This window comes from Bipolaris victoriae (assembly GCF_000527765.1).
Source record: "Bipolaris victoriae FI3 unplaced genomic scaffold scaffold_22, whole genome shotgun sequence".
NCBI classification, from domain to species: domain Eukaryota; kingdom Fungi; phylum Ascomycota; class Dothideomycetes; order Pleosporales; family Pleosporaceae; genus Bipolaris; species Bipolaris victoriae.
The window spans coordinates 297,813-321,715 of NW_014575370.1; the positions used below are offsets into that span (position 1 = coordinate 297,813).

General features: G+C 51.5%; 11 protein-coding genes across 11 annotated transcripts; 3 read left to right on the top strand and 8 right to left on the bottom strand.

The window, feature by feature from the left end:
• Positions 1–82: 82 nt before the first annotated feature.
• On the bottom strand, positions 83–1,204 carry COCVIDRAFT_24707 (hypothetical protein; the record flags this gene model as incomplete). Its single annotated transcript, XM_014703426.1, has 1 exon — positions 83–1,204. One exon carries the CDS (start codon positions 1,202–1,204, stop codon positions 83–85), a length of 1,122 nt encoding a protein of 373 aa, XP_014558912.1.
• Positions 1,205–1,932: 728 nt separating this feature from the next.
• COCVIDRAFT_93269 (hypothetical protein) lies at positions 1,933–2,094 on the bottom strand (the record flags this gene model as incomplete). The annotated part of the gene is made up of 1 exon (XM_014703517.1): positions 1,933–2,094. A coding segment is annotated over one exon (162 nt), but the record flags the coding sequence as incomplete, so codon positions are not given.
• A 1,595-nt stretch (positions 2,095–3,689) lies between these two features.
• Positions 3,690–4,555, bottom strand: COCVIDRAFT_35812 (hypothetical protein; the record flags this gene model as incomplete). The annotated part of the gene is made up of 3 exons (XM_014703518.1): positions 3,690–4,026; positions 4,090–4,319; positions 4,379–4,555. The coding sequence occupies 3 exons, from the start codon at positions 4,553–4,555 to the stop codon at positions 3,690–3,692; spliced, it is 744 nt and encodes a 247-aa protein (XP_014559004.1).
• A 1,266-nt stretch (positions 4,556–5,821) lies between these two features.
• Positions 5,822–6,397, bottom strand: COCVIDRAFT_24709 (hypothetical protein; the record flags this gene model as incomplete). Its single annotated transcript, XM_014703427.1, has 1 exon — positions 5,822–6,397. The coding sequence occupies one exon, from the start codon at positions 6,395–6,397 to the stop codon at positions 5,822–5,824; it is 576 nt and encodes a 191-aa protein (XP_014558913.1).
• Positions 6,398–8,853: 2,456 nt separating this feature from the next.
• Positions 8,854–10,012, top strand: COCVIDRAFT_24710 (hypothetical protein; the record flags this gene model as incomplete). Its single annotated transcript, XM_014703428.1, has 2 exons — positions 8,854–9,210; positions 9,275–10,012. The coding sequence occupies 2 exons, from the start codon at positions 8,854–8,856 to the stop codon at positions 10,010–10,012; spliced, it is 1,095 nt and encodes a 364-aa protein (XP_014558914.1).
• A 2,277-nt stretch (positions 10,013–12,289) lies between these two features.
• Positions 12,290–13,420, bottom strand: COCVIDRAFT_35815 (hypothetical protein; the record flags this gene model as incomplete). Its single annotated transcript, XM_014703519.1, has 1 exon — positions 12,290–13,420. The coding sequence occupies one exon, from the start codon at positions 13,418–13,420 to the stop codon at positions 12,290–12,292; it is 1,131 nt and encodes a 376-aa protein (XP_014559005.1).
• Positions 13,421–15,617: 2,197 nt separating this feature from the next.
• COCVIDRAFT_14098 (hypothetical protein) lies at positions 15,618–15,974 on the bottom strand (the record flags this gene model as incomplete). The annotated part of the gene is made up of 1 exon (XM_014703409.1): positions 15,618–15,974. The coding sequence occupies one exon, from the start codon at positions 15,972–15,974 to the stop codon at positions 15,618–15,620; it is 357 nt and encodes a 118-aa protein (XP_014558895.1).
• Positions 15,975–16,246: 272 nt separating this feature from the next.
• Positions 16,247–18,047, top strand: COCVIDRAFT_93175 (hypothetical protein; the record flags this gene model as incomplete). The annotated part of the gene is made up of 3 exons (XM_014703520.1): positions 16,247–16,952; positions 17,005–17,550; positions 17,635–18,047. The coding sequence occupies 3 exons, from the start codon at positions 16,247–16,249 to the stop codon at positions 18,045–18,047; spliced, it is 1,665 nt and encodes a 554-aa protein (XP_014559006.1).
• Positions 18,048–18,559: 512 nt separating this feature from the next.
• COCVIDRAFT_93163 (hypothetical protein) lies at positions 18,560–20,756 on the bottom strand (the record flags this gene model as incomplete). Its single annotated transcript, XM_014703521.1, has 5 exons — positions 18,560–18,759; positions 18,816–19,254; positions 19,306–20,343; positions 20,403–20,472; positions 20,593–20,756. The coding sequence occupies 5 exons, from the start codon at positions 20,754–20,756 to the stop codon at positions 18,560–18,562; spliced, it is 1,911 nt and encodes a 636-aa protein (XP_014559007.1).
• Positions 20,757–20,948: 192 nt separating this feature from the next.
• COCVIDRAFT_93083 (hypothetical protein) lies at positions 20,949–21,356 on the top strand (the record flags this gene model as incomplete). The annotated part of the gene is made up of 1 exon (XM_014703522.1): positions 20,949–21,356. A coding segment is annotated over one exon (408 nt), but the record flags the coding sequence as incomplete, so codon positions are not given.
• Positions 21,357–21,868: 512 nt separating this feature from the next.
• Positions 21,869–22,294, bottom strand: COCVIDRAFT_24714 (hypothetical protein; the record flags this gene model as incomplete). Its single annotated transcript, XM_014703429.1, has 1 exon — positions 21,869–22,294. One exon carries the CDS (start codon positions 22,292–22,294, stop codon positions 21,869–21,871), a length of 426 nt encoding a protein of 141 aa, XP_014558915.1.
• Between the last annotated feature and the right edge of the window lie 1,609 nt (positions 22,295–23,903).

Here is a 23,903-nt window from a genome sequence, read left to right on the forward strand (position 1 = left end):
AAGAATAGAAATGTAGAGAAGAAAGCAAATCGTGATGCTTCCAGTCTCACCCCTGAGATACTCCGAAACAACCTCTTTCCACTCAATCCGCATCCAGAAAAGCACGAAGCTTCACCAACTCTTCCTGATCGCAAATCTCACTAACAACGCGATCAATAGCTCCATCATCCCACGCGATACCATGCCAGAGCAACACGCCTATATCCCGCATCGTCCTTACTTCATCTTCGCGTGCCTTGAGACCCGGTGCAGCTGCGAACAAGTGCTCCCAGAACGCCTCTCGAAGCCTTGCCGCTCCCTCAAAGTAAACCCATGCAGATTTTGCGCTCGAAGAATCTCGTTCGTAATACCCGAGCAAATGCTCAAGTCCATACAGACACGTTCCAAAGGGCAAAAACTCTGCTTCAGCCCAGTCGACCAGGCCAGTCATCCCCCACCGATCCTCATCGATGAGAATGTTGGATGGTATGAGGTCGCCGTGATTTAGAATGATGGGGTAGTCTGTTATCTTTTGGATAGCTGAAAGTGTGCTTCCCGCTCTTTCTCTCAAGTATGCGTCGGGTAGCTCTGCAGCCAGTTTCCCGAGTCGATAGATGATGCTTGAGCCGACTTTGCCGCGACACTGTGAGAGTATATCTGGTGTATCTTCCATTGGCGAGTCAGCTCGCATAGTTCTGGGCGTTGGTAAGGTTTGCGCTTTCGACGCGCACTGCCAGCCTTGTGCTATGAATTTGGCAAAGCTCAAGACTAATGTCTCTAGTTGTGCTTGCTCTTTTGAAGCCAGGGTACGTGCGCGCGGCATCAGACGACTGAGAGATGTGCCGGAAATTCTGTCCATCTCGTAAGCCTTCAGGCCTCCAGGTAGCCGTACGTCCAGGAGTGCGACGGTTGGTGCCAGTGATGGATAAGTCTTGGTTGCGACGTGCATAATGTCGAGATCAAGTGCGTGAGGCGCAGGCCGGAGCTGAACGATCAACTCACTTATTGTTCTACGTTCTTCAAATTCCTCTGCTAGGTCTTTATCCACAACCGCGTTGCGCTTCTTGTTGCTCAAAGGCGCAACCACCAACGTGCAACTGCAATATCCCTGCTGTTCCAACTCTTTCACCTCATACCCTACATACACATTCTGTACAACTCTCATACATGACCTTCCATCATCGTCCCTCAGATTGAAGCGTCCCCAGAAGCCTTGAGCTGACATGGTTACTTGGACATAATCAATATTGAGATGTAGACATAAGAGGGATCAAGCCATGGCGGACGATGAGTGCCGCGCAACTCATCCCGTGCTGCATTATTGATGACGGGTAGTCGCAAGCCTATTCGCTACACATGTCCAAGAATATGACTACATGGTGTGTCGTACTTTGCTGTGGTTCGCCGAGATGCCGCACGTGGCAGTCGGGCGTGGGAGGGATGAAGGTTAGACGGAACGGGGGCGTGGTGTGCATCGGCTTGCCGTGTAAGCATGGCCGGGTGGGATCCTCAGCAAAAGGCGCAGCTAACTACTAACGTCAATCCAAGTGTGCCGGGACGCACGGTGTAACGGGACACTTTCTCTTCCGGACCTTCGGATTTCTCTAAGCGTTCTCGAATACAAATAAATACAACACATATCTATTCTACAGGCCTTACTCTCTTAGCAAGTCAATCTCCGACGCCAAAAAACGTGTCGTCAACCGTGCTGTCGCTCCCTCTATTAACGTTGTCCCTAGACTCTCCTCTAACACGCCCTTATCTGTTTGCGATGGTACATATTTGCGAAAAACTCGGTAGGCTAGAGAGAAAGCCGAAAGAGCAAAGATTAAGACTGCTGCTACGTAAGGTCAACTTAGAGTACCCTAAGCTCTGAATATCAATAGTGCCTATTTCGGTGTAGAGGTAAGAGCTAGTAGGTAAGGTGATAGAATCGCTGTGGCCCTCGAGCATCTATAGACACGTGCCGATGCTCGTATCCCATATCTTAATAGTTCTATCGTAGGACGCCGACGCCAGCCGCGTCGAGTCGGGCGAGAAGGCCACTAAGAAGACCTTATGGCTATAGCCCTTAAGCGTCTGTAGACACGCGCTCCACTCCTCGCTTAGAGTTGGCCTAGTAATACTAATTGCTTCTAGCTCTTCATGCTGGAATAGCTGTCTAATCAGACTACCTGTCGGGCTGGACAAACTGCCAGCTTTTGTCTGTTCTGCTGATACATCTGATAAATATACATAGCACTTGGTCGCATTTTGGTACTAGCGGAACATAGACTAGATAGCTGAAAAGAGCTTAGCCTTATCCGACTTGTCGATGTAGTATATATTAACCTAGAAGTACTGTAATCTATCTTACTATGCTTACTCCCTATAGAAGCGAATCTTTTTGTAGCTAGGCTTGTATATGCTGCCGCCTTCTGTAAGATCTGTAAAAGTTACCTTCTCTATATCTACTCCCTAGGTATGTAAAAGTATCGCATATTAGGGTATCGCGTTATCGTCGAAGCTAGTAATAGTAAGGCGGCTATCGTCTTTGTACCTTAGAAGACGCATCGACTCGTATGGGTGTGTGGTGGGCACGCAGTGTGAACGAGACGCGAGAGGTTTGATGTGGTAGCCTAGTAGGACGAGGGCGTGGTGGCCGTATTATGCGCTGTAGAGGTTGGCGTAAAAGGAGGGGAATAGATAGCCGTGCAGCTCTAGATGTCTTGGTGGTAGAACAGCCTTCTCAAATGCGCGAGCTGAGTCGAGCGCGCTGTGTGGGTTTCTTGGGATGGCGACGGCATCGCACGAGGCCTTGGGAGGGGTAATTGTGGCTTCATGCGCATGTAGAACGCGTCTTTAGCGTTGCGAGCTTAACAGGGTAGCAAAGATCCGAAGCGCGTTAATGTTGCCTAGCCTAGTATACCAACATAGGACGGAAAAGATGAACCTAAGCGTAGAGACTTCTTGAAAGCCGCCACGCGCGACGGCTATTCTTAGCAGGTGAGCTGCTACGGGTATAGCGTCGAATTCGTTACGATACTATACGGCAACATCTGAGCACGCTATTGCGCGCAGCCTGCATGCTAAGAGACGCTAGAGAGGGGCGACACGCTGGAACGCTTTTGGCTGTCATCGTTTTCATCGGCGAAACTGCCGGACTGTATACTTCTTAGGTTAAGATATCCTTTAAATCTCTAGAATACCTTCTTTAAGAACTCTACTTTCTAATAGACCCTCCGATCTTTATATACGTCCTTTATATTACGAGAAGACAAGGGAGTATTAACGAAAGGTCGATCAGCAGCGTTAACAAAACGATCGATAGTAAGGCTAACATTACGAAAATTCGTGCCGAAGACTAATACTATAGAAGGGAACCAGCTCTAGAACATTAACTTGCCGACTATAGGTTGACAATTCTGCAAATGAGAGATAGCGAGACTTCAAAGCAAAAACCGTCCCGTTACACCGTGCGTCCCGGCATGCTTGGATTGACATTACTCATAGAACGCTTATATTCAGAAATATCGGGTATGAAGGCTGGTAGAGTACTGAATACAGTACATTTGTCTTATATTAATTGCTATATGCATTCGATCAATCGAACAAAAAAAACGCCTCCCCAAATCTGAGTCCTTTTACCAAAGCCAGCTCAGTTATCAGAAGAATGGTATCATATGTGCCGTCAACTATCTCAAAATCCGCCCGCAAGACTTGTACTCTGTTTACAATGAAGCAAAGGCAACTGCAACAAAAGCAGCAGCAACGCTGACGAAGGATTGTGTGCTGAGGCCAGAGGCGTTGCTGGTAGTAGTCTGGGGAGGTGAGGCACCGGTTCCGCTTCCGCTTCCAGCTCCGGCACCAGCTCCAGCACCAGCTCCATTTCCGCCAGCAGCACCTCCTTGTCCATTGCCAGAGTCGGCGCCGTTTCCAGCAGATGGTGAGGTGGGTGTATTGCCAGTAATGCCACCGGATCCAGCAGGTTGGCCAGGAGACAGGTTCTCCGAGGCTTGAGCAGCAAGGGCAGTGAATGCTTGGATGGTCTTGTTACCGGCTGCGGGTCTATTTGATATAGTCAGTTTCTGCCTCAAAACGTATTGAATTACAGAGAGGTGGTTGACTTACGCGTTGATGGCTCCAACCATACCATTCTGGCAATGCTTGCCCTGAGAACAGTAGAACCAGATGGGCTTCGCGTCGGGAACACGAATAGTGTAGGTCAGGACCTGGTTCGTTGCGGTGAAGGAAGCGTTGGTAGGCATGAAACCAGAGAAGAAGGCGTCGGTCTTGTTGGGCATGACGTTTTGGATGGGTATGCAAGGGTTGTCGAAGGTGGATTGGACGACGGAATGATTCTATTGGAATGATTAGCTCAAGGACACAACCAGGCGCAGAAAACGGCGACTAGGCATACCTTTGGGTGGAACTGGAACTGAACCATGTCGCCTGGCTGAGCCGCGATATTGTTTGGGTAAAAGGCCAAAGAGCCATTGGGTCCGCCGACCTGGACAACGTGCATTCTGAGCATTCCTCCTTGAGCGGCGGCGAGACCGAAAATGGCCGAAACGATAGCTGTTGTTGAGAAGTACATATTGAATAACTGTGGCTTTATTCTTTTCTTTCAAAAGGCGACTCGAGTATTAAATGAGCGATTGTGTTTGTAGTATTGAAAGTCTCGTCAAGAGAGTGCAAAGGCGACTAGCGCTCTGAAGTTCGTCAAAGTAACCGTTGGACTAGCCAACAGGTGTATTAGGAGATAAGGGTGAAAGACCGTGAGGTTTGGAGAAGAAAAGAAGATGCAAAGGAAACCCGCAACAAAGTAAGGAGAAAACGTGGGATGCAGGAGTGAAAAAGAGAAGCCTGAAGTGACGGCCCGGGGCCGTCTTAAGGCATGAAAGGTTTGCCATGCGTTGGCACGGCGGTTAACAGGTTTTCCGTTACATGGGGTTGGGGTTGCGACAGGTTGGAGGCGCAGAGTGCTTCAGCCTCTCGATTCAGTACAAACCCTGCAAAATGAGGCTTAACAGAAGGATCATTAAGGATAGCTCGTACTTGAGCCGACAAGACTGATTCTAATTGTTCTTACGCACCAGGGAACACATAGAGCTGGAGCGACCATGCGCTACGAATATTGAGTTGTATGCACTTGACGAGCCATTGTGTGGTGTAAACCATGTTGTGACGCTGTTGTTCGAAGAGTTGGTGCCGGGGTGTGGACGATGCGACACGCTCCACGTTCCGTGCGTGTTTGAGCCCTGTCATGTTATGCTTCAGGCTGCGCGTCGCAACGGCAATCATTAAACCGACTAGGCTAAGCAGCCGGAACTTCTGTTTGCGAGATTGCACCACAGCACTTGTTCTTGGCCATGTGGACAATGGCGTTGGAGAAGATGTTGGGATTGAGGAAGTACGGCCAGATGTTTCAAACACGTCAAAATGTTGGATCCTTTATTCGCTTGCTGGTCGTTTCAGTCTTGTATCGACTCTACAGAGGGAGATGACTGCACATGGCTGTGGCTATCATTATGAATGCATGCCTTGGTCTGATGGCGTAGCCGCTGCCGAGTGGTGAATTGCGTGGTACCTCTAATGCGACGACTCCATTTTCGCGCCATATTTAGACGAGCTGCAGAGCCGCGAGCGCTCCTTGTATCCAATGAATCCAAACAAATCTTGTCATGGAAGGAAGGAAGGAAAGGCTTCCGAGTCTGCACATGCACATGGGCAGGCCTCGGGCTACTCATGGCGATAATATCACAAGCTCGCCATGGCTGCTGATCCTGGCTATTCAAGTATGTTTTACGGATATGTTGCGGCACCAAACCACGTAGGTCTTTATAACAAACCAGCCGGCTGCTCAAAAGTCGAGCACAAGCTGTGGTGCCAACTTCTCCAAGTCCTCGACTTGTAAGAAGCCATCGACAAGACCGCCGTTCTTGGCTGTCGTTTTTCTTTCGTCCTTGCTCCTCAAGAAGGCCTCTGTGACGAAGATGTCAATGTACTTGCCCACAAGCTTCATTGCGCCCGTCTGTATCTGCATATCGGGATCCTCAAAGTTTTCGAGGAGCAGACGCGCGAGCAGCGGCCGAGGTACGACGGGGTCAGACAAGGTCGTCTTGGCTGGCGGGGGCTTTGAGCGAGCTGGTGCAGTCGCAGGCCCGACGTCTTCCATTATGGAGTCGAAGTCGTCGCTATCAATTTGATCTATGGGTTCTTCAGGCGCGTCGTCGTCAGAAAGATCGATGACGTCAGTTGCTGGCTGAAAGGCATTCTTTTTGTTTGCAGCGGCAGTTGCGCGGGATGCCACTGGTGCAGGAGCGCGTTTTGCAGTGGTGGAAGAGGAGGCTTGGGGAGCGGCGTTGACAGGACGCGGGGGATTGAAGGCAGGACCTTTTCTTCGCGCAGCATTGGCTCCGGCAGCTTTTGGAGGCATGATGGATGTTACTGAGGCCTCAATCAGGTTAGGGAGGAGGGGGGCCGGTCGATTAGGGTGGGCAGTGCGATGGCGCGTGTTGATGATGCGGCCAAAGCCAAAGCCAAAGACGATGGGCACGCGCTCTCACGTGCACATGACCTGTGCTACACAACACTAGTACCGCGACGTCATCGATTATGTTAGGAAGACTACGACTTTGATGGATATATTCCTTGTGACGTGCAAAACGGCCGATATACTTGCATGGCGCTACCGGGCGTAAGAGTCAGCGGGGTGTGATCTATTGTGCCGATGGTGCCGACGTTGCCGCAATCATGCGTGTAGGTGTTGTGTTGTACTTGATACGTACACAAGTTTGTGCGTGTAGTTTCTACCGTTTTACCGTCGCTCCATACATACATGGTACATGGCCGGGAACATGGGCTGATGGATCCAGTAAGGCGTACAAGAATATATAGAACCAACCCCTGCCCTCAGCCTACGACCAATCTGCTTTTGAAAGCTTGATCGCAAATCACGATTCCACCAAACGGGCCGCACGGTCGCGGCGTTCAACTTGTATTGGCAAAGCCGGTAAAGTTAAATGAACAGCTGCACGAGTGCTACAAGTGGTCAGCATGGCACCATGGGCAACTGCACCGTGCGACGAGGCGAGCAGCGGCGTGCCATGGTGGGGAGAATGGGTGCAGAGGCGTGGTTTCAGAGAAACAAAGACAGGCAGGCGTAGACACAGGGTGGTACATGAGATTGCATTGCAAAGGGCAGAGTTGCACAGCACTGGCAGCAGACGATTCAAAGGGTCCTGGGGTGCAGGGCGCCTGACACGTCGCACACAGATGGGCGTGTAACCGACGGGCGTGTGGCAGCATCAGCAGAAGCGCGCAGAAGCGCAGAGGCAGATTTGCAGCCAAAGGGGCAATTTGGATGATTGCTTGTACGCTCTTGGTGGCTTAGCGCTGGCTTGTCTAGTTTTTTTTGAGCATGTCACTTTGGCCAGCCGAGCTGGAGGCGCAGATGAGCCGGCAGCGGGTGGATGCAGCGGCTCGCTATCTGCGGTGGGATGTCGGTGTAGTTGTGTGTAGGATTGGATGTGGGATGCCTATGTAGCTATTCATGGTATGCATGGCGAGCGAGTGGCGGACATGGTGCTGGATGCGGAAGGGCAGCAGGCTGAAAGCGGCATACGGTGGGCTCTGGTGGGTCAGGGTAGACGACGTCGCGGTCTGGTGGCTGCCGAGGGGCAACATCTAGACATTTGGAGTGTGGACGCCTCGACGTCTGGCCCTGTTCAGATTGTCGACGTGTGGGCGGCGTGGTTACGACGACGGCGGTGCACACAGGCTGGGCCGGGTGAGGTGGGGTAGCAGAACCGGCCCCCAATGTAGGTAAGTAGTCTTTTCTTTACTTTATTCTATGGCGCCTTAAACTAGCAGCCCGCGCCGGGCGACTGGTGGTGCGTGGTCGTGCAGGCAAGACAACAACAATAACAACAAGTACGAGCGAGTGTGTGTGTGTCGACATTGATCTCTCAGCCGTAGACGATGGTGGCTGACTGTGTAGGCGCGGTGAGGGCAAAGCGCGGTGAGGGCAGAGAGTAAGAGGGGATGCAAGGCACATTGGCATGCCCAGTAGCGACATTGTGGCTTGCTGAGAGGTTGCGGCCCTTTGTGTGCGCGCCCAGAGCCAGAGGCTTCATGGGTGATGATGGCGAGGCAGAATGCAGCCAGTCCAGTGCCGGGGTGATGATCAGCCCAGTCCCACATCAGATGGCTTGCTCTTACATACTCTACCGCCTACAAACTAGCTCCCTCTTGCTAATGCTCATCTCATCCTCACACACACCCCCCAGCTCCAACCCCAAAGCTTGCCGGCGCCAGGCCCGCGCGCTGGTGCTGCTCCCACACACCCCTGTCCATGTATCCGATAGTAGTGTGGCATGCGGCGAGCCCGTCAACCCAGACGCCTACCCAAGTAGGCCGTCGTATATCATACACTGGCTCGCCATAAATCTGTTCTCCTCACGCTGCCACTGCCGCCCCGGCAACCTTGCTGTCTTTTTTTCTCTTCTCCTCCCCCACCCCCCTCACCTGCCCACTGCCCGCCCTCGCCTTCGCCTTCACCCTCACCCACAGCCACTGCAGGGACCGCCCCATCACTGTCACCACTGACATTACTGGCACAACTGGTACCACGACCACCACTACCGTCACCGTCGTCAATACCCGTTTCGACTCTCGGACCGCCCTCTTCTCTATCGCACAGAAACATCAAAAGACGAGCGTTTGCTGGCCGCCCCGCCCTCTTGCAGCCTTTATCTATCTCTGGACCAATCCCGTCTATCTCGACTCTTGGCTGTCCACTCGCGGCTCCCCAGGCAAACATTGCACCTGCCCATCTTCTCCCTCTCTGCCATGCCTCACTCAGCCAATAATTCCACCTCCAGTCAGACCAAGATGTCGCGGCCCTCATCCACTTCCACCCAATCCGCCACTGCGTTTCCCAAACAGGCTGGCGCCGCCCTACTGTCTCCCGACAACAACCCCGCCGGAGGCCCCCAGTCACCATCCGCTTCAAACTTCTCCTTTGCATCCTCGCCCCATTCCGTCATCGATGTTCCCGACAATTCGCGTCAATATCCACCACGAGACACGGCGCCTCATGCTCCTGGCTCCCTGCGACCCATGACCTCACGTGCCCGTGCCCAGTTCTACGAGAGTCAATTCGTCGACAGAGGCTCAGACATATCGTCTGCTCGCGATCGTGTCACCAAGGATGCCCCCATTGTAGCAGAGTTGCGGACAAATGTTATTGTATGTGCTCCATTTCCCCAGTTCCGCTCCGTTTGTACATGCACTAACCACCAACCTGGTGCAGATCAAAGATGAATACACCCTTGTCACTGACCTTTCACACCATCTCTCCACGCGCTACCAAAGACCCGAGACATCCATCATGATTACCGTCAACCATTCAGCATGCCTGCTCCTTGGTGGGTCCTTTGAGCCCACTTACGTCCTCACCATCAATGCCTTGCCCGTTCAAGTGCAGCCCACGACCAACAAGCGCAATGCCGCTTTGATCCAGACATTCATGGCCGAGTCCATTGGCGTTCCATCAGATCGAGGTATTATCAAATTCGTGCCCATTCCCGAAGACAGCCTGGCTACAAACGGCATGACCATCTTGGGCGAGATCGAGCGGCTAGAGCGCCAGCACGCCGAAGAGAATGGTGGTAGCATTGTCAAGCGTGCCACGACCAAGAGCTCCCGCAAATCCGCCATGACCAAGGCCAAGAGTAGCATGCAGCTTTCCCGCGGACAATCCAAGGCAGAGCCAGTGCCAAAACCAGTCGCCGCCGCGGATGTTCCACGTGATGGTCCAATCGATTCTGCGGTAGCCATCAATGACTCGAGCGTCGCCCAGAGGCCTATAAGCAAGATGAGCCACAAAAGCAAAATGAGCACCAAAAAGTCTGAGCCAATTCTTTCCGTTTTCGCCAAAAGCACAACCATGCACACGAACCTGCCGCCGGCGCCACCCATCCCAGATGACAGGCCAATGACCCCAAGTATCAGCAAGCGTCACAGCTTCATGAAGGTTTTCCGTCGATGAGACATAATCACCCACCCTGTACACCGTTGTATACGCTGATCTCAGCATTTATCCATTTTTGCATTTCGCATAGCACACAGACGCTGCATAGTGCGACAAAGGTTGCATTGTAAGGCGTTTGGGATTGGACCTTTTGGATAGCAGCTTCATTACTCACCACACTGATATACCCTTTTTTCATTTCCTTTGTTCAGAAGGCTCAACAGAGCAGGGCGCCAAATAGATGCCCCAATGGCAAAAACATTTCATTTCACACATCATCCTGCATCGCGATTGTCATAGTGCTTATTCCAAATTACCGATGGTTCAGTCAGAACTCAGCTAAGATGAGGGGTTCACAGAACCTAATATCATTGCTTACGGTATTGCGTGGCATTCCGGTGTAGTTGCGAATGCGAAATCTCAGCTCGGAAAGTCATTCATGCAGCTCTCAATGTCGCCTTTCCTGCCCGATTCATCCATCGTTTGTGGCTGCCACTAGACTACTGTAAACAACGTAGGCACGCGCTACCAACGGATTGTCCGTCAATCATTTTTTCCCTGGTCTCTAGCAAGCGAAGCCTACGCTACGCTAAGTACGTGGACCAGCCATGGTCTTTCGGGTACCCAGCCTTGATCTCATACCAGCAGTCGATTGACTCGGACGCGCACACGCACGCGCCGTGTGGCGTTCAGCCTCAGCGCGCAAGTCCGGACACGCAGCTCACATATACACACACGCCCAGCGGTCGTTGTTATACTGTCTACTATTCTCCATGCACGGACCATTTCTGCTCATTATCAGCATCTGTGTAGCCGCCCTTTGTCTTTCTTCTTCCTCTTTCACATTTGAAACACGCATTTTGGATGCACATACTTTCACCGCTGTCACAAACTTTCTTTTGGAAAAATAAGAAACAGCATAGGAAAACAAGCGAACTTGAGGCACGGCAGGAACACCAGTGTTTGACTCTGCGGACAAAGCTCCTTAAGCGAGACATTGCGCTCGGCCGTAGCTAAAGGCGGCATTGTCGCGTGGCATATCCCTGATTCGCTAGGCTACAATCATTTCACTCCCCCTTTTCTTCTTCCACGTCTTACTAATCGGTGTAAGGGTTGGCGGGGTTATGAGTCGACATGTTTTTCAAAGTGATGGAGCTAGAGAAAAGATTCAATAGAACTGGGATAGACATGTCTTTTTCTCAACGTGCGCCAACTGCAGCTGGAGGACACGAGAATAGACGCTGTTAGCGCAGGAAAATGAACTCCAATGTGAGTGGTGGGGGGGAAGAGGCCGAGCGAGAAAAGAAGAAAAGAAGCAGCCACTGGACCATGCTTTTCGGCTTCCAACGGCCTGACTGCTTTTTCAGACGTTCTTTTCCTTTCTTGTGGGTATGGGAAAGTGTATCAAGGCAAGGCTGGGTATCTCGATGTTAATCAAGAAGACTTGTCATGTGGTGAACACACATTCACATGTCAAATATGAAGTGTTTCTCTGTGAATTTACCAGCGCCATCAATAAGCCTCAGCCCCCAACAAACATATATTGGACCCTTGCTAATTCTCAGCAATGCCGGTAGTGCTGTGTTTTTTGTACCATACAGCAGCCACACTTTAACTAGTGGAACCTCTTTCTTCCCGTGGCAACCACCCGCACGCGAGCGAACCCCCCTCCTTTTGCTCGCCTGAACAAAAAAAAAGCAATCCCTCCCGGAACGCTCAAAGCTTGTACACATCTATTGAAAACTTAAAATACACGGTTGTGCAGAAAAAGAAAGCAACAAGCAGAGAGGCTAGAAGATTGTGCTTTTTGCAACTTGAATAGATGATATAAGCCAGGCAGTCTATGTTTTACATGTCATTATCGAATACAACAAAAAAAAGAGAGAATTATCTAATTTCCCCAATTTCCTCATGCAATATGCTTTGAAAAAAAGGTACTAAAAGCGGGAAACAAACGCACAAGATAACTGTTTGTTTCATGGATTTTTTTTTCGGGTTGGGAAAAGAGATCGGACGCAGGGTCACGGGAAGTATTAGTTTCATCTCAACAAAAATACCATATATGTACTACTGTCGATCTAGTTACAAAAAGTCGATTTACTACCGTGGAGGTAAACAAAAACATAGCAACGCTAGGAGAATGGAAATCGGAAGAAGTAAGAGGAAGAATATCATGCGAACTATCAATTTCTATACTCAAAAGCATACGCTAAACTAGACTAAACAAACAAATAAAACAACCAGTTCATCCCTACCTAAAATCTCCACTGTACACTCTTCCTCCCATCCTATATTTTAATCAACCCACGACCAACCCCCAGACATCCTCCCAACAACCTCATCCGTAAACTCTGGCAAACCCCCCAACTCCAAACTCCCCCTCCCCTCACACTCCTCCTGCACCCCCCTCCTCACCTCTCCCCAAACGCTCCCCACCAACCTCTCCCCCCTCGCCTCCACCACCTCCATAACCGCCGCCTTATTCTCCCTCGCCCTCAACATCGCAACCCCCTGCAACTCTTTCAACAACCCCGATTTAACTTTAAACCGGCGATTCCGCGGTACGCCGTGCATCGTCTTGTAGTAAAGCGCGAGCCAGGCTGCGAGGGGCGGCCAGGGAGAGAGGTTGTTGGAGGCGTTGGAGAGGGAGAGGGAGAGGGAGAGTGTGCCGAGTTCGGCGGTGAAGTCGGAGAGAGGGAGGTGGGACCAGCGGCGTCGGAGGTGGAGGAGACGGAGGGAGAGGATGTATTGGTGCGTGTAGAAGGGTAGGAGGGGGGTTGAGGAGGTGGGGGACAGAGAGGGGGAGTGGAGGAGGGAGGTTTTGTAGATTGAAGGGGGGAAGGGGTTGATTTGGGGTCTTTGTGCTGGAGCGGGGTTTGGAGGGAGGGGGGAAGGCGGGGAGGGAGAGAGGGATAGAGGAGGGGTTTCGTCTGGGATTTCTGCCCATGTTGGGAGGTCGGATTCTGGGATGGGTTGGAAGGTGTTGAAGGTGGGTTTGTAGAGGATTGGGGCGAAGGATTCGCTAGGGCCGGCTGGATCGTCCCATTCATATAGCTTGATGCATTCGATGCATGCGCAGAGGACGTCCTCGGTGGTTTGGCAGTCGGCATCTAGGTATTTGGCTCGGAGCTGCTCGTATTGCTCCGCTGGGATGTCATCAGTGTCTTTGAGATCCTTGTCTTCGTTGCCTACCTGTGCTTCGTCGTCGATTGGGACCCATTCCTCCATGTCTGCCATGATTGTGTCTTCACATGCTTGCATTTCCTCTGGGGAGGCAAGGGTGAGTTCTTCGAGTGTGTTCAATAGAGGTTCATACTCTATCTCCATCTCATCTAGAGGACTGGCTGGGCGGTTAGCAAAGCCGGCTCCTGTCAATGTCTGGTACAATCTAAGTGACACCTCGTCATTGTCACAGCATTCCATCATGGTTCCTGCTAGTTGTATTGAATGTATGTCGCTTTTGTTACGTATTCTGTATGTTTTGCTATTGATCTAGTGAAATTTGGTGCTAACTCGGGAAATTTCTATTTATCTCAAGTACGCGTGCACAGTGTTGCTCATCCGCAATAGCGATGTGAAGGGTAAACTATACCATGTTTTTACAATGTGTAATAGTTCACGGGTGCATTTTGAACAGCTAAATTCATACCAATGAAATGTGGTAAGGTCACTCCCTGGGTCCTGAGACGCACGGTGCGATGAGACAATTTTATAGAAAAGGTATCTTAACTCTATACTGTTTTAGAGCATACGACTGTCTTTAGTATATAATGATTCTAATACTTCTAGCTCTAGAATCCTACCTTTTTCCTGAAGTTCCTCTTTGCGATTGCCGTACAAGTCAACATTGTCAATCGCTCTCTTGATGGATACATCCTGTTTTCTCGCGCCAAGTAACATCTTCTACGTTTCCGCATATCAGAGGAAGTGATATTATAGTGATAATTTCTCCGATTGTTGAAATCCAAAAAAAAGTACAGCGATTCAACACGAAAGTTCCGTTGACGGCGGATTGATCCTTTTGACATCTTAGCAGTGCTGCATGTAGATAAGTGTATCGCAGATCTGCTTATATAGACACTGTATTGAATGGTGTTTGTTGTTCGCTTCAAGCCACCCTTCTGGAGTTGGCTATGGCCCATTGCTCCTTCTTTAGAAGATGCAATCACATGCTCTGTCTCTAGTATTCCTAGGGACGACTAGATTTATAAGTTACGGGGATCTTAAAAAAGCTCAAGAAAAGCGTAAGGAGAGAGACGCTGCCGAGGAGACTAAAAGTAAGGGAAAGCGAGGGCGGAAGTGCAAGAGTGCGCCAGGCGCTAATACGTCAGAAGCTGCGCCGAAGAGGGCGAAGGAAGTAGGACCAAGTGAAGTAATAGAGTCAGAAGGCATTCCAGTAGCGAAAATGTGACAAGATAATTTCAGGTAGTTGCAAACTGATAGTAATTAGAAGCCAACCCAACGTAAGCAATTAGTGCCTTGAGGAACGGAGGACTTCTATGGCCCCAAAACCCAAAACAGGAAAACCGCTGGACGTAGCCACGAAAAGGTACGGTGCCGCGATGATTACGCCGTGAGGCCTGCACTATGATATCACGTATCCATCCTCCCCCCTTCGTTCCTCAAGGCTCCTTTAACGACCGGTGCCGGGCTCCCGGTTGCGCTTCCTATATCAGGTGATAAGTGGCCTAGCCACAGGCTGTTTGCTTCATGAGCTAACTAGATGATATAAGCAAGATAAAATATGACTATGACTCTCTAGAATACTAGCTATATCCGGAAGCTCTTCGAATTGGAAGTATCTACCATGGTAGTACGATCGCATGAATCACCACGCTACGCCAACAATTTGGGCGATAATAGGTTTTTAGTATTAGCTCCCATCCGAAAGGATCGTATAAAACCTCTCATATATCTTTCCAGGATGTTATGGCCTGATGCAATAGGGTACTAAAAGGTTGTAGTTTTGCGCGAAAAAAGGTTCCGCTTGTATTAGGCAATAGACCATGCCTTAAACCGTTTTCCCTAAATAAAATAAGGTGGAAAGTGTCTTGAGAAGGTACAGGAATTATTCCGAGAGAGTCATAGTAAAGTTCAGCTACGTAAAAAGAGACACAACCTCCTCAAGTGATAGTACCAGGATTTTATCTCATCACACCGGGTGTCTCACGGCCTAGGATCAACCTTATTATGGTTGGTAATTGCTATTGGATTGCAATGTTCTGCTCTATATTTACCAGCTAGAAAATGACGATATAGTTGACCCTGTATATGCATAAGGCAAGGTTCTGGAGTTTAGCTCAACCAGTACACTGCGACTGAATCACACGTCCAATGGCATTGGCCGAGTCCTTGTCATATCTCATGTGAAATGATTTCGTATAGTCTACTATAAAGAACACAAATAAGGTCTGGCCCCTTGTGATGGTTGTTGTCGTGCCGCAACCCTTTGTGGGACCCTGATGCATAGTGATGTCATGCCGCTGCACTAAGAGTTTTCACCCGCAGAGCCTCCCTACACCCTAGTCAGACGATCGCGGACATCCAGGCCGTATCAGAACACCATGCACATTCAACACCTCAGGATGATTGATCAACACATACTGTGCTGCTCAGATGTTGTTCAAACACCCAAATCCCCAGCAGTTTCTGGATCAGTAAATTGTCTGCAAGATCGCGATGCACTCAAGCAACCCAAGGTTTGCCGAGCGAATTCACTAGTTGCTTGGGAATCCACGAACTCTTGAGCTCCAGACCCACTCAACCCATCTTTATCTTGAGCCGCATGTAGATCTGTCGTTGTTTTGTCGTCGGCTGCGTGCGTGCGTGCCGGTAGGGAAAGTGGAGCAAGAACATCACTAATTTTTTCGCTGCACAGGCGAAGCTTGTCGTCAGATAGTTGGGGCCCACAGGGGTCTGTCGCCAAACAGCTCCGATACAATGTCAGGCTAGGATCCACTGCTACACATGCTTGTCCCATGTTGTCGTCGATGGCATACACGCCTCCGATCCCAACAGTCCAATTTTTAGGCCGATGTTCTGCGCTTTGCATCCTATCGTGGAGAGACCCACGCTGATATACGCTCTGGCTATGTAGGAATACTTCACTGTAACGAGTATGGAGACTAGACGTCATATCGACAGTGGAGGCCAAATGTGGACTTTTGTTGGGTTCAAGAGGGCCTTCAAATCTCAACCCACACACCCAGAGTCACTTCTCCAGCTTTTTCCCTTCCAGCCAGCCTCGCGACCATGGGAATCGAGTCTCGGCACCCTTCGCCCACGCCAGCGGGCGCGCAACAGTTTTCTGAAAAAGACGCTGAGCAACACCGCCCAAGAAGATCGGCTGATATGAGCGACGGAGAAAAGTCACAGTCAGACAATGTCCCCGTTGACCCCCAAGGAAGACGACACCCATCCATGGCTCCTGGCCCAGATGGAAAGCGCGAATTGCGAGAGTGGGAGTGCTGGGACAAGCTCGCATATTCGTGGCCCAAGTGGAAAAAGGCAATGTACCTGGCGTCGATTGCTGGAATTCAAATCTCCATGAACTTCAACACGTCAGTGTATCCTAGTGCCGTCAACCCCGTCGCGGAGCACTTTGGCATCAGCACGCAGGCAGCTCGAGTCGGCCAGATGATTTATCTCGTCTTCTACTCGTTTGGATGCGAGCTGTGGGCACCATGGAGCGAGGAGTTTGGGCGATGGCCGATTCTGCAGTTGAGCATGTTTCTTATCAATATCTGGGAGATTCCATGCTCAGTGGCTCCGAACTTTGCTACCATTATCGTTTGCAGGGCTTTGGGCGGCCTCTCTACTGCTGGGGGCAGTGTCACACTTGGTCTTATTGCGGATATGTATGAGCCAGAAAATCAGCACTGGCCGCTGTGCTTCATTGTGCTGTCTTCTACTATCGGAACTAGTATCGGAGGTGTCATCGGTGGCCCTATTGAGCGCTGTAAGTCTACTGGCAGCAATATTACAAAAGACATGCTAATGTCACGTTGCAGACCTCTCATGGCAATGGAACTTCTGGATCCAACTCATCTTCGGTGTAACAGTACAAGCAGTCCACTTCTTCATGCCTGAAAGCAGAGCCACGATCCTCATCGACCGCGAAGCAAAGCGGCGCCGCGAGACAGGCGAAGACCCCAACATCTACGGCCCCAACGAGCTTAAGAAACCGCGCATCTCCCTCAAAGAAGCCGGCAAAATCTGGCTCCGACCTTTTGAAATGTTCATTCGCGAACCCATCGTCCTCCTCCTTTCCCTCCTCTCCGGCTTCTCCGACGCCCTCATCTTCACCTTTCTCGAAGCCTTCAACGTCACCTTCCCCAACAACTTTGGCTTTGGAACTCTGCAGGTAGCCTGGGCATTCATCCCCATCAACGCCTCCTACTTCTTCACCTACTTCCTCTACTGGCCCTGGTTCTGGCGCGACGACCACTTGCGCAAGAAAAACGGTCCAGACTGGATGACGCCCGAGCGCCGTCTCAAGCCACTCTTGCTACTCGCTCTCTTCGAACCCATCGGCCTCTTTGGCTTCGCCTGGACTTGTAAGATTCAATAACCCCCCCCCCCTTTCCAGTCTTGGAACGCAGTTTGAAATAGAAAAAAAAAGCTAACGCAAACTCAAAAAGGCATGGGTCCGCCCCAAACCCACTGGATCGCCCCGATGATCTTCTCCTTCCTCGTCGGCCTGGCAAACTTTGCAATCTACTACTCCTCCGTCGACTACATGATTGCAGCTTACGGCCCTTACTCTGCCTCTGCTACCGGCGGTAACGCATTCGCGCGCGACTTCCTCGCTGGTATCTCCGCCATGTATGCCACACCGCTATATCATAACCTGGCGGATTCATCGCCCCAGCGATCACAGTATGCGACGACGCTGCTGGCATGTCTGTCTTGTTTGATTGTGGTGCCGATTTACGTTTTCTACTGGAAGGGGCCGCAGATTCGCAAGGCGAGTAAGTTTGCGTCAATTTTGGCAGAGGATAGGAAGGCCGAGGGTGTGAGGCGGTTGAGCAAGGCTGATAATTTGCCTGCTTGAAAAAAAAAACAAGTCGTGTTTTAAATAACGATCGTGCATTGGGGGTTTTTTGATTACAGATGAGAGAATATCATCTTCTGGCATATTTGAACGATGATTGAGCCAGAACAGAATACTGTTCTCGCGTCTCTTCACCGATGTAGGCACTACACCAAGCAAACAAAAAAAGAATGTCATTTTCATTATTCGGCCTTTTCGAGATGGTGGGTGGGGGTATGCAATTCAAAGAGAATCCAACAAAACAAACAGCATTTCGCGTTAAATGGCCCGGTAGACACTCACAGGAAAAAAAAACGAACAAGTCCGCCCGCCAATTGGTCACCACGTCTAACCCGTTTCTTTCTCTCGCTCTCGAGTACCGAAAATAGCAAAAGGAGAACAAAATGATGCCCCAAAAGTATACATGTATGTGTTGTGTGTATGAGTAGTATATGTATAAATATATAGCCCAAAGCAACTTTTGGCGCGCGTTTTGATCATTTCTCCCAAAAAGGGGGGCAAAAGATTTTTTTTTACCTAAAGCGCGCTGTGCATCTGCCCATGACCTCGCCCTGGCAGACGAGCTCGGCGTTGAACTCTGAGCCGTCGAGAGTAAGGTAAATGTCAAAGTATACGCGGTAAAAAGTGCCTTGAGGGGTATCCATGCGTTCAAAGTCCTTTTCGAGGTTTTTCCGTGATAGGTCCGATGTCAATGTGACGACTTCCTTGATGCCTGTTTTTTCATGTTAGAAATTTATTATTGTGCCATTGAACTTTGCAGGGACTTACGAGGATCCTTGGTGTACTCTGGGCAGACATCGTCGTCACATGCGTACAGAATATCCTCGTACATGAGGGTTGCGCCTGGCGCCACCTGCCTGAAGAACGAAACCTTGACAGGCTCGCCAATCTTGACTCTTTGTCCCTTTTGCACAAAGATCTGGCGTGTGTACTTGCAACGATCTTTGCCGTCGAGTGAAGGGACGCGGTATTGTTCTGGGTGGTGACCCTCCTTGAAGGGCTGAAGGGTGGCCATGAGGTAATGCCTACGTGCAACACGGTGTGTGACGATGCGCTCGGTGATACCGGCGGTAACGGCTCCCTTGACAATGGCGGCGACCGAGTCCATGGGTCGAACAACCTTGGACTGAAATTGCGGAGGGACGTGGAGCTTAATTTGTTGAAAGAGGTACTCCGAGGCACCAAAACCACCGACAACCAGGACGTTCTATGTCAGTTAGCATTGGAACGATCTCGCTCTGAAATCGCATGTATTTACCTGTAATGACCTGTTCTGCGCCTGAATAGCAATGATTTGGTTCCTGACAAGTTCAAGAATTCGGTTCACCACAGGCTCAAAGCACTGCAGAATCTCCTCGTTGGTAAAAGTCATGTATCCTTCTTCAATGCCCGCTTCAGGGAACTCGGCCTCGATACCAACGTCAACGGCCCATTTCTGTCCGTTGTTACGGAAGTCGGCCTTTATCCTGTTCTCAAAGTCCATGATGCACTTGGCGTAGACCTTTCCGGCAGTCTTTGAGCCGTCTGGCAGCTTCATTTTCCTAATCTTCGCACGGAGAATGTTGCTAAAGTTGCGATTGAGCGCTGTAGAACCGCACGAGTCACCGGAGCCTGCTGTGCACTCGGCAACGGAGAAGGGTTGCTCCTCTTCGACCTCGTAGGCGATCAAATCGACGGTACCACCACCGCAATCGACAATGAGCACAGCGTCGTGTATCTTGAGGTTGAGCAGACCAGTCTTGGAGCAGAACATGGCAGCAGCCTCGGGTTCAGTAATGAGTGTCAACCTGTTGTCGTTTTCGTCACGAAGGAAACCCGCCTGGATGGCAGCAGCGCGCGTGGCAGCCTTTCCAGCATCGTTCCAGATGGCGGGGACTGTCAGGTAGTACCTGATGTTGCGCTCTTCTCGGTTGAACACCTCACCCAGCGTCTTCTGCAGCTGGTTCCGCATCGCCTGTCGGAGGTGAAAGAGGTAGTCGGCAGCGACATCGATCTCAGACTTGCCCGGGGGTAGCGGGGGAAGGTTGATGGGGTCAATGTATGTGTTTCCAGACAGCATCAGCTGCAGCTTGAACCACTCGACCTTTTGCACGCCAGGCTTGGGGTAGCCCGTGGGGGCCAAAGCATCAGCAATGTCAGGGCCCCAGCCAACAACCTTTTGGTACTGGTCGTAGTAGAGCACCGTAGGAATCTTTTGTTTGGTCTGGTTGCCCGCGCCAGGCCATTCGGTAATGATGTCTTCCTTGGCCTCAGTGTTTGTCGCAAAAGCGAATGCGACACCGGAGAAGGTGGTACCCTGCGTGAGTGTGTTGTGGTCAGCTTCTGCGCGCGTTGATGCCCAAGGCTGCTACTCACAAAATCAATGCCGACAATCAGCTGCGCCTTTGAACGACCCTCGCCCGCGACCTCTGCCATGGCGTTGGGCCTGTTGTACACGGCGGGCGGGCCATGGGGCGTAGGCGCGCCGGGCGGAGGTGGTGCACCATAGCCGTGGCCATAGCCAGGACCCGGAGGCCCTTGGGGAGGGTATCCAGGAGGGCCAGACTGGGGAGGGTAGGGCGGCTGCTGGGGAGGGTATCCAGGCGCCGACGTGTTGATGGGAGGAAGGGGACTCGCAGGACGGCCGTGAGCAGAGGGGGGCGCACCGAGGCCGCCTGGAGGAGCATACGTATATGAGGGCGGGCGGCCCAGAGGATTCTGGGGATTCATGGGGAGCGAAGAGCTGCTGGAATTGGAGGCCTGAGGAGACAGCGAGGTTGGACGTTGCTGGCCGGTGGGGTTTGCAGCAGCAGCTGAGGGAGTGGGCGACGACGAGTTGTGAGAGGAGCTCTTTCGTTTCGAACTCACGAGGTTCTTGAAACGGGTGTTCATGGAATTCATCAGACTGCGAGCGAGCGAAAGCTGCGAGGTGCGGGTGGGGTGCGGTCAAGGATATCAGCGAGCGCTGCTACTGCGGCTGACGGCGAGCTGGGCACTGTCCCAAACCGCTCAAGGCTGTGTGAAGGAAGCCCCGCCAACTGGGCTGCGGCGCAGTCGCAGCGTGGCTCCCTCAAGGCTGACGGCGCGGCAGCCTCGCCGTGTCCCTGGGCTGGGAGGGCGGCCTTGCTGATGCACATGCGCATGCATTGGATGATGCAACTGCAAATGCAAATGGACAAGGAGACGCAAACTATCCCGCTGTCCTCCATGGCAAAAGTCCTGGGCAGACACACGCCGCGGGGTCGCTCAACACAGGGCCGGGTCATCTTCCGCCGTCAGCATCCTGTCCTCTACACACCATTGGCGACCAAATCCAGTCGGCTGCGCTGAATCAGCCCCTTCCAGCCCCCCATCCCAACCCACACGTGACGCATACACTGTCGCAGAATCTAACATTTGCATGCCCACAATTGCACTCTACTCGACAGCCTTCTCTATCCTCCATCTGTCCATGTCATGCCACAAGACCCACCAAACGCCCCCAGGGTCCACCCAGGGCTTCCCTGTCCACTCCCACAACTCCCGCTGCCATAGGTGTACACTTAGTCCAAGTACACTACACACACGCAAGCCGTAAACCGAAAATTGTCCCATTTGCCATCATGGCTAGTATGCCGCTATCCCGAGTATCCCTGAAATGCTAAACAAAAAAAGATCGTGGTATCCAACGCCCCGTAAAACGCCATAACCCACCCACCCACATTCGCCCCCTCCAAAACGCCGCGCCCATGTCATTGTTGTTGTTCCCATGCCCATTCCTTTATCCCGTATTCCCTTGTATCCTCTAAAATATTTCCTTTCATCTCCAAAACTCACCTGTCCCTTATCCCTACCTCCAACCCTCACTCCAGCGCCCCATTCAACACCATCCACCCCAGCACGCCCGACACAACCAGCAATATAAACGCAACCACAAACATAGCCGCAATCCTCTCCACAGAATACCGTACGTCATCCGGCCTCTCCATGTCCACGCCAATCTCGCTTTCGTCATCCACATCGCCGTACCCCTCTTGGCCCGGCGGAATGTACTGGATCAGCGTGTCGCGGTAGCTCTGTCGCACCGCAACCGCATACGACGGCGGTGCTTCGCCTGTACATGACGCGTCGCTGTCCTCGAGGTACGTTTGCGCTGTGACGAGGTGCGCAAGGGGTACGTCATCGGGGCTCGCTGGCCGTGATGGTAAGTCGCTGTAGGGATGCGAAATCACCTCGTGCATCACCAGCTGCCGGTACTCGTGCCCATCGTGACGACAACCTGGGGGCATGCCTGAGTGCGCGGCTATTGGTACTTCATGTTCGTACCCGTCGTGGCTTATGTATGGGGGCGGGGGTGGCAGTGTTGAGAGCAGTGGTTTGCTGCTCGGCGCTGTTTCATCTGAAGAGGCTGCTGCTGCTGGGCATTGTGTCGACCGTGTAATTGCTGCGTGAAATCGAATATCGCCATATGGTGCTGATATGGTAGTGTTCTGTGCCAATCGTTAATTGAGGGGGGCTCTTTCTTTGGAACGGTAGCTTTGATTAATGGTCTGTACCTCCATGGTGACTTTTCCGGGAGCTGTAAATGTCTGAGAAGCTATGGCATATGATGGGCGCTCAGTTAATACACAACACAAAAAAGAGGCTGTTGAGCCAGATTAGTAGAGACTGCCTGTGCTACGTATGACATAAGAAAGGAGATTGGCATTTTAAGAAGGGGACATGGTCAGCAAGTGGTAGGAAGCTACAGCAAACGCTTAGGCCGCAGCCGCAGCTGCGCAGTAGTCTATCACGGCCCCCCCACCAGACGACTGGGATGCTGTTGTTGCGGCCATGGCATAGATATGCGCTTCCAAGTGACGGTAGTGGCTGGCACTGGGGGGGGGGGGGCGCGCGCGGGGACAAAGGTCGCTAGCCATGAGCTTGAGATGCAATGCGCCGATCACCCGAACAGGCACCCTCGCAGCCTAGACGACACACGGAGCATTTCCCCATTGTCAACTCGAGCTTTCTGCCTTGATTCCTTTTCTCATTCCTTTCCTTTTCGAGAACCGAACTAAGTACATCTTCTTTTGTTCAGCAAGCTTTGCTCATCATCGGTACGACTAAGCACAGGGATAACATGTAAGCCCTATCACCCGCAACTGCCCCCCCCCCCCCCAGTCACAAAAACTCAAAACCAACAACCATGGCCACGAGGTTAACATGTCCATGACAACTTTGGGGGAAGGGAAGCAATTCGCACCGAACGTGTTTCATGCCCAAAATAAAGTAGAACTCGGCATCTGGGAACTTTGGGAAACCTTGGCTTACCATGGCCAGATGCCCGGGTCCAATCAAAGTCCCCCCCAAGGCACGGGTCTATCATATACCCTAAAAGCATAGTAGTCTACGGAGAGCAGTGCCCGCCCGCGCGCGCAAGCGGAGCTGGGCCGAACAAAAAAAAACAAAGCAGATCAGACACATTAGACTATCGGAAAGTTTAGCCTGACCCAAAAGTCTCTGCACCCGCCAGCAGCCCAGGCCCACAGTCGCAAAGTTCCTGGTTGCAAACACGGCTATTCCGACGCCAGCCAGTGGTTGCGCGCCGTGCTCCTCGTTGGAACCACGTCGCAGCGCATCCACCTGCTTTCTGCCTAGCACACATAACGCACATGTTGAGTGGTACCCGCAACTCGACTAGCTAAAGCACAGGTAAAAAGGGGTTGGGGGAAGAGAGAGAGGGGAATTGTCCACGCGTATTGAATCAGTTGACGCGAGTGGACGTGCACTCCGACGTGAACGATACTTCCGGTAAGGGTACGTAGACCCATTGAACAACTTGGCGAACTTCTTGTCTGTGTCCTGTAGTCCTGAACCACTTTGTCAAAGATTACGATTCAGGCTCTGTGCCCATAT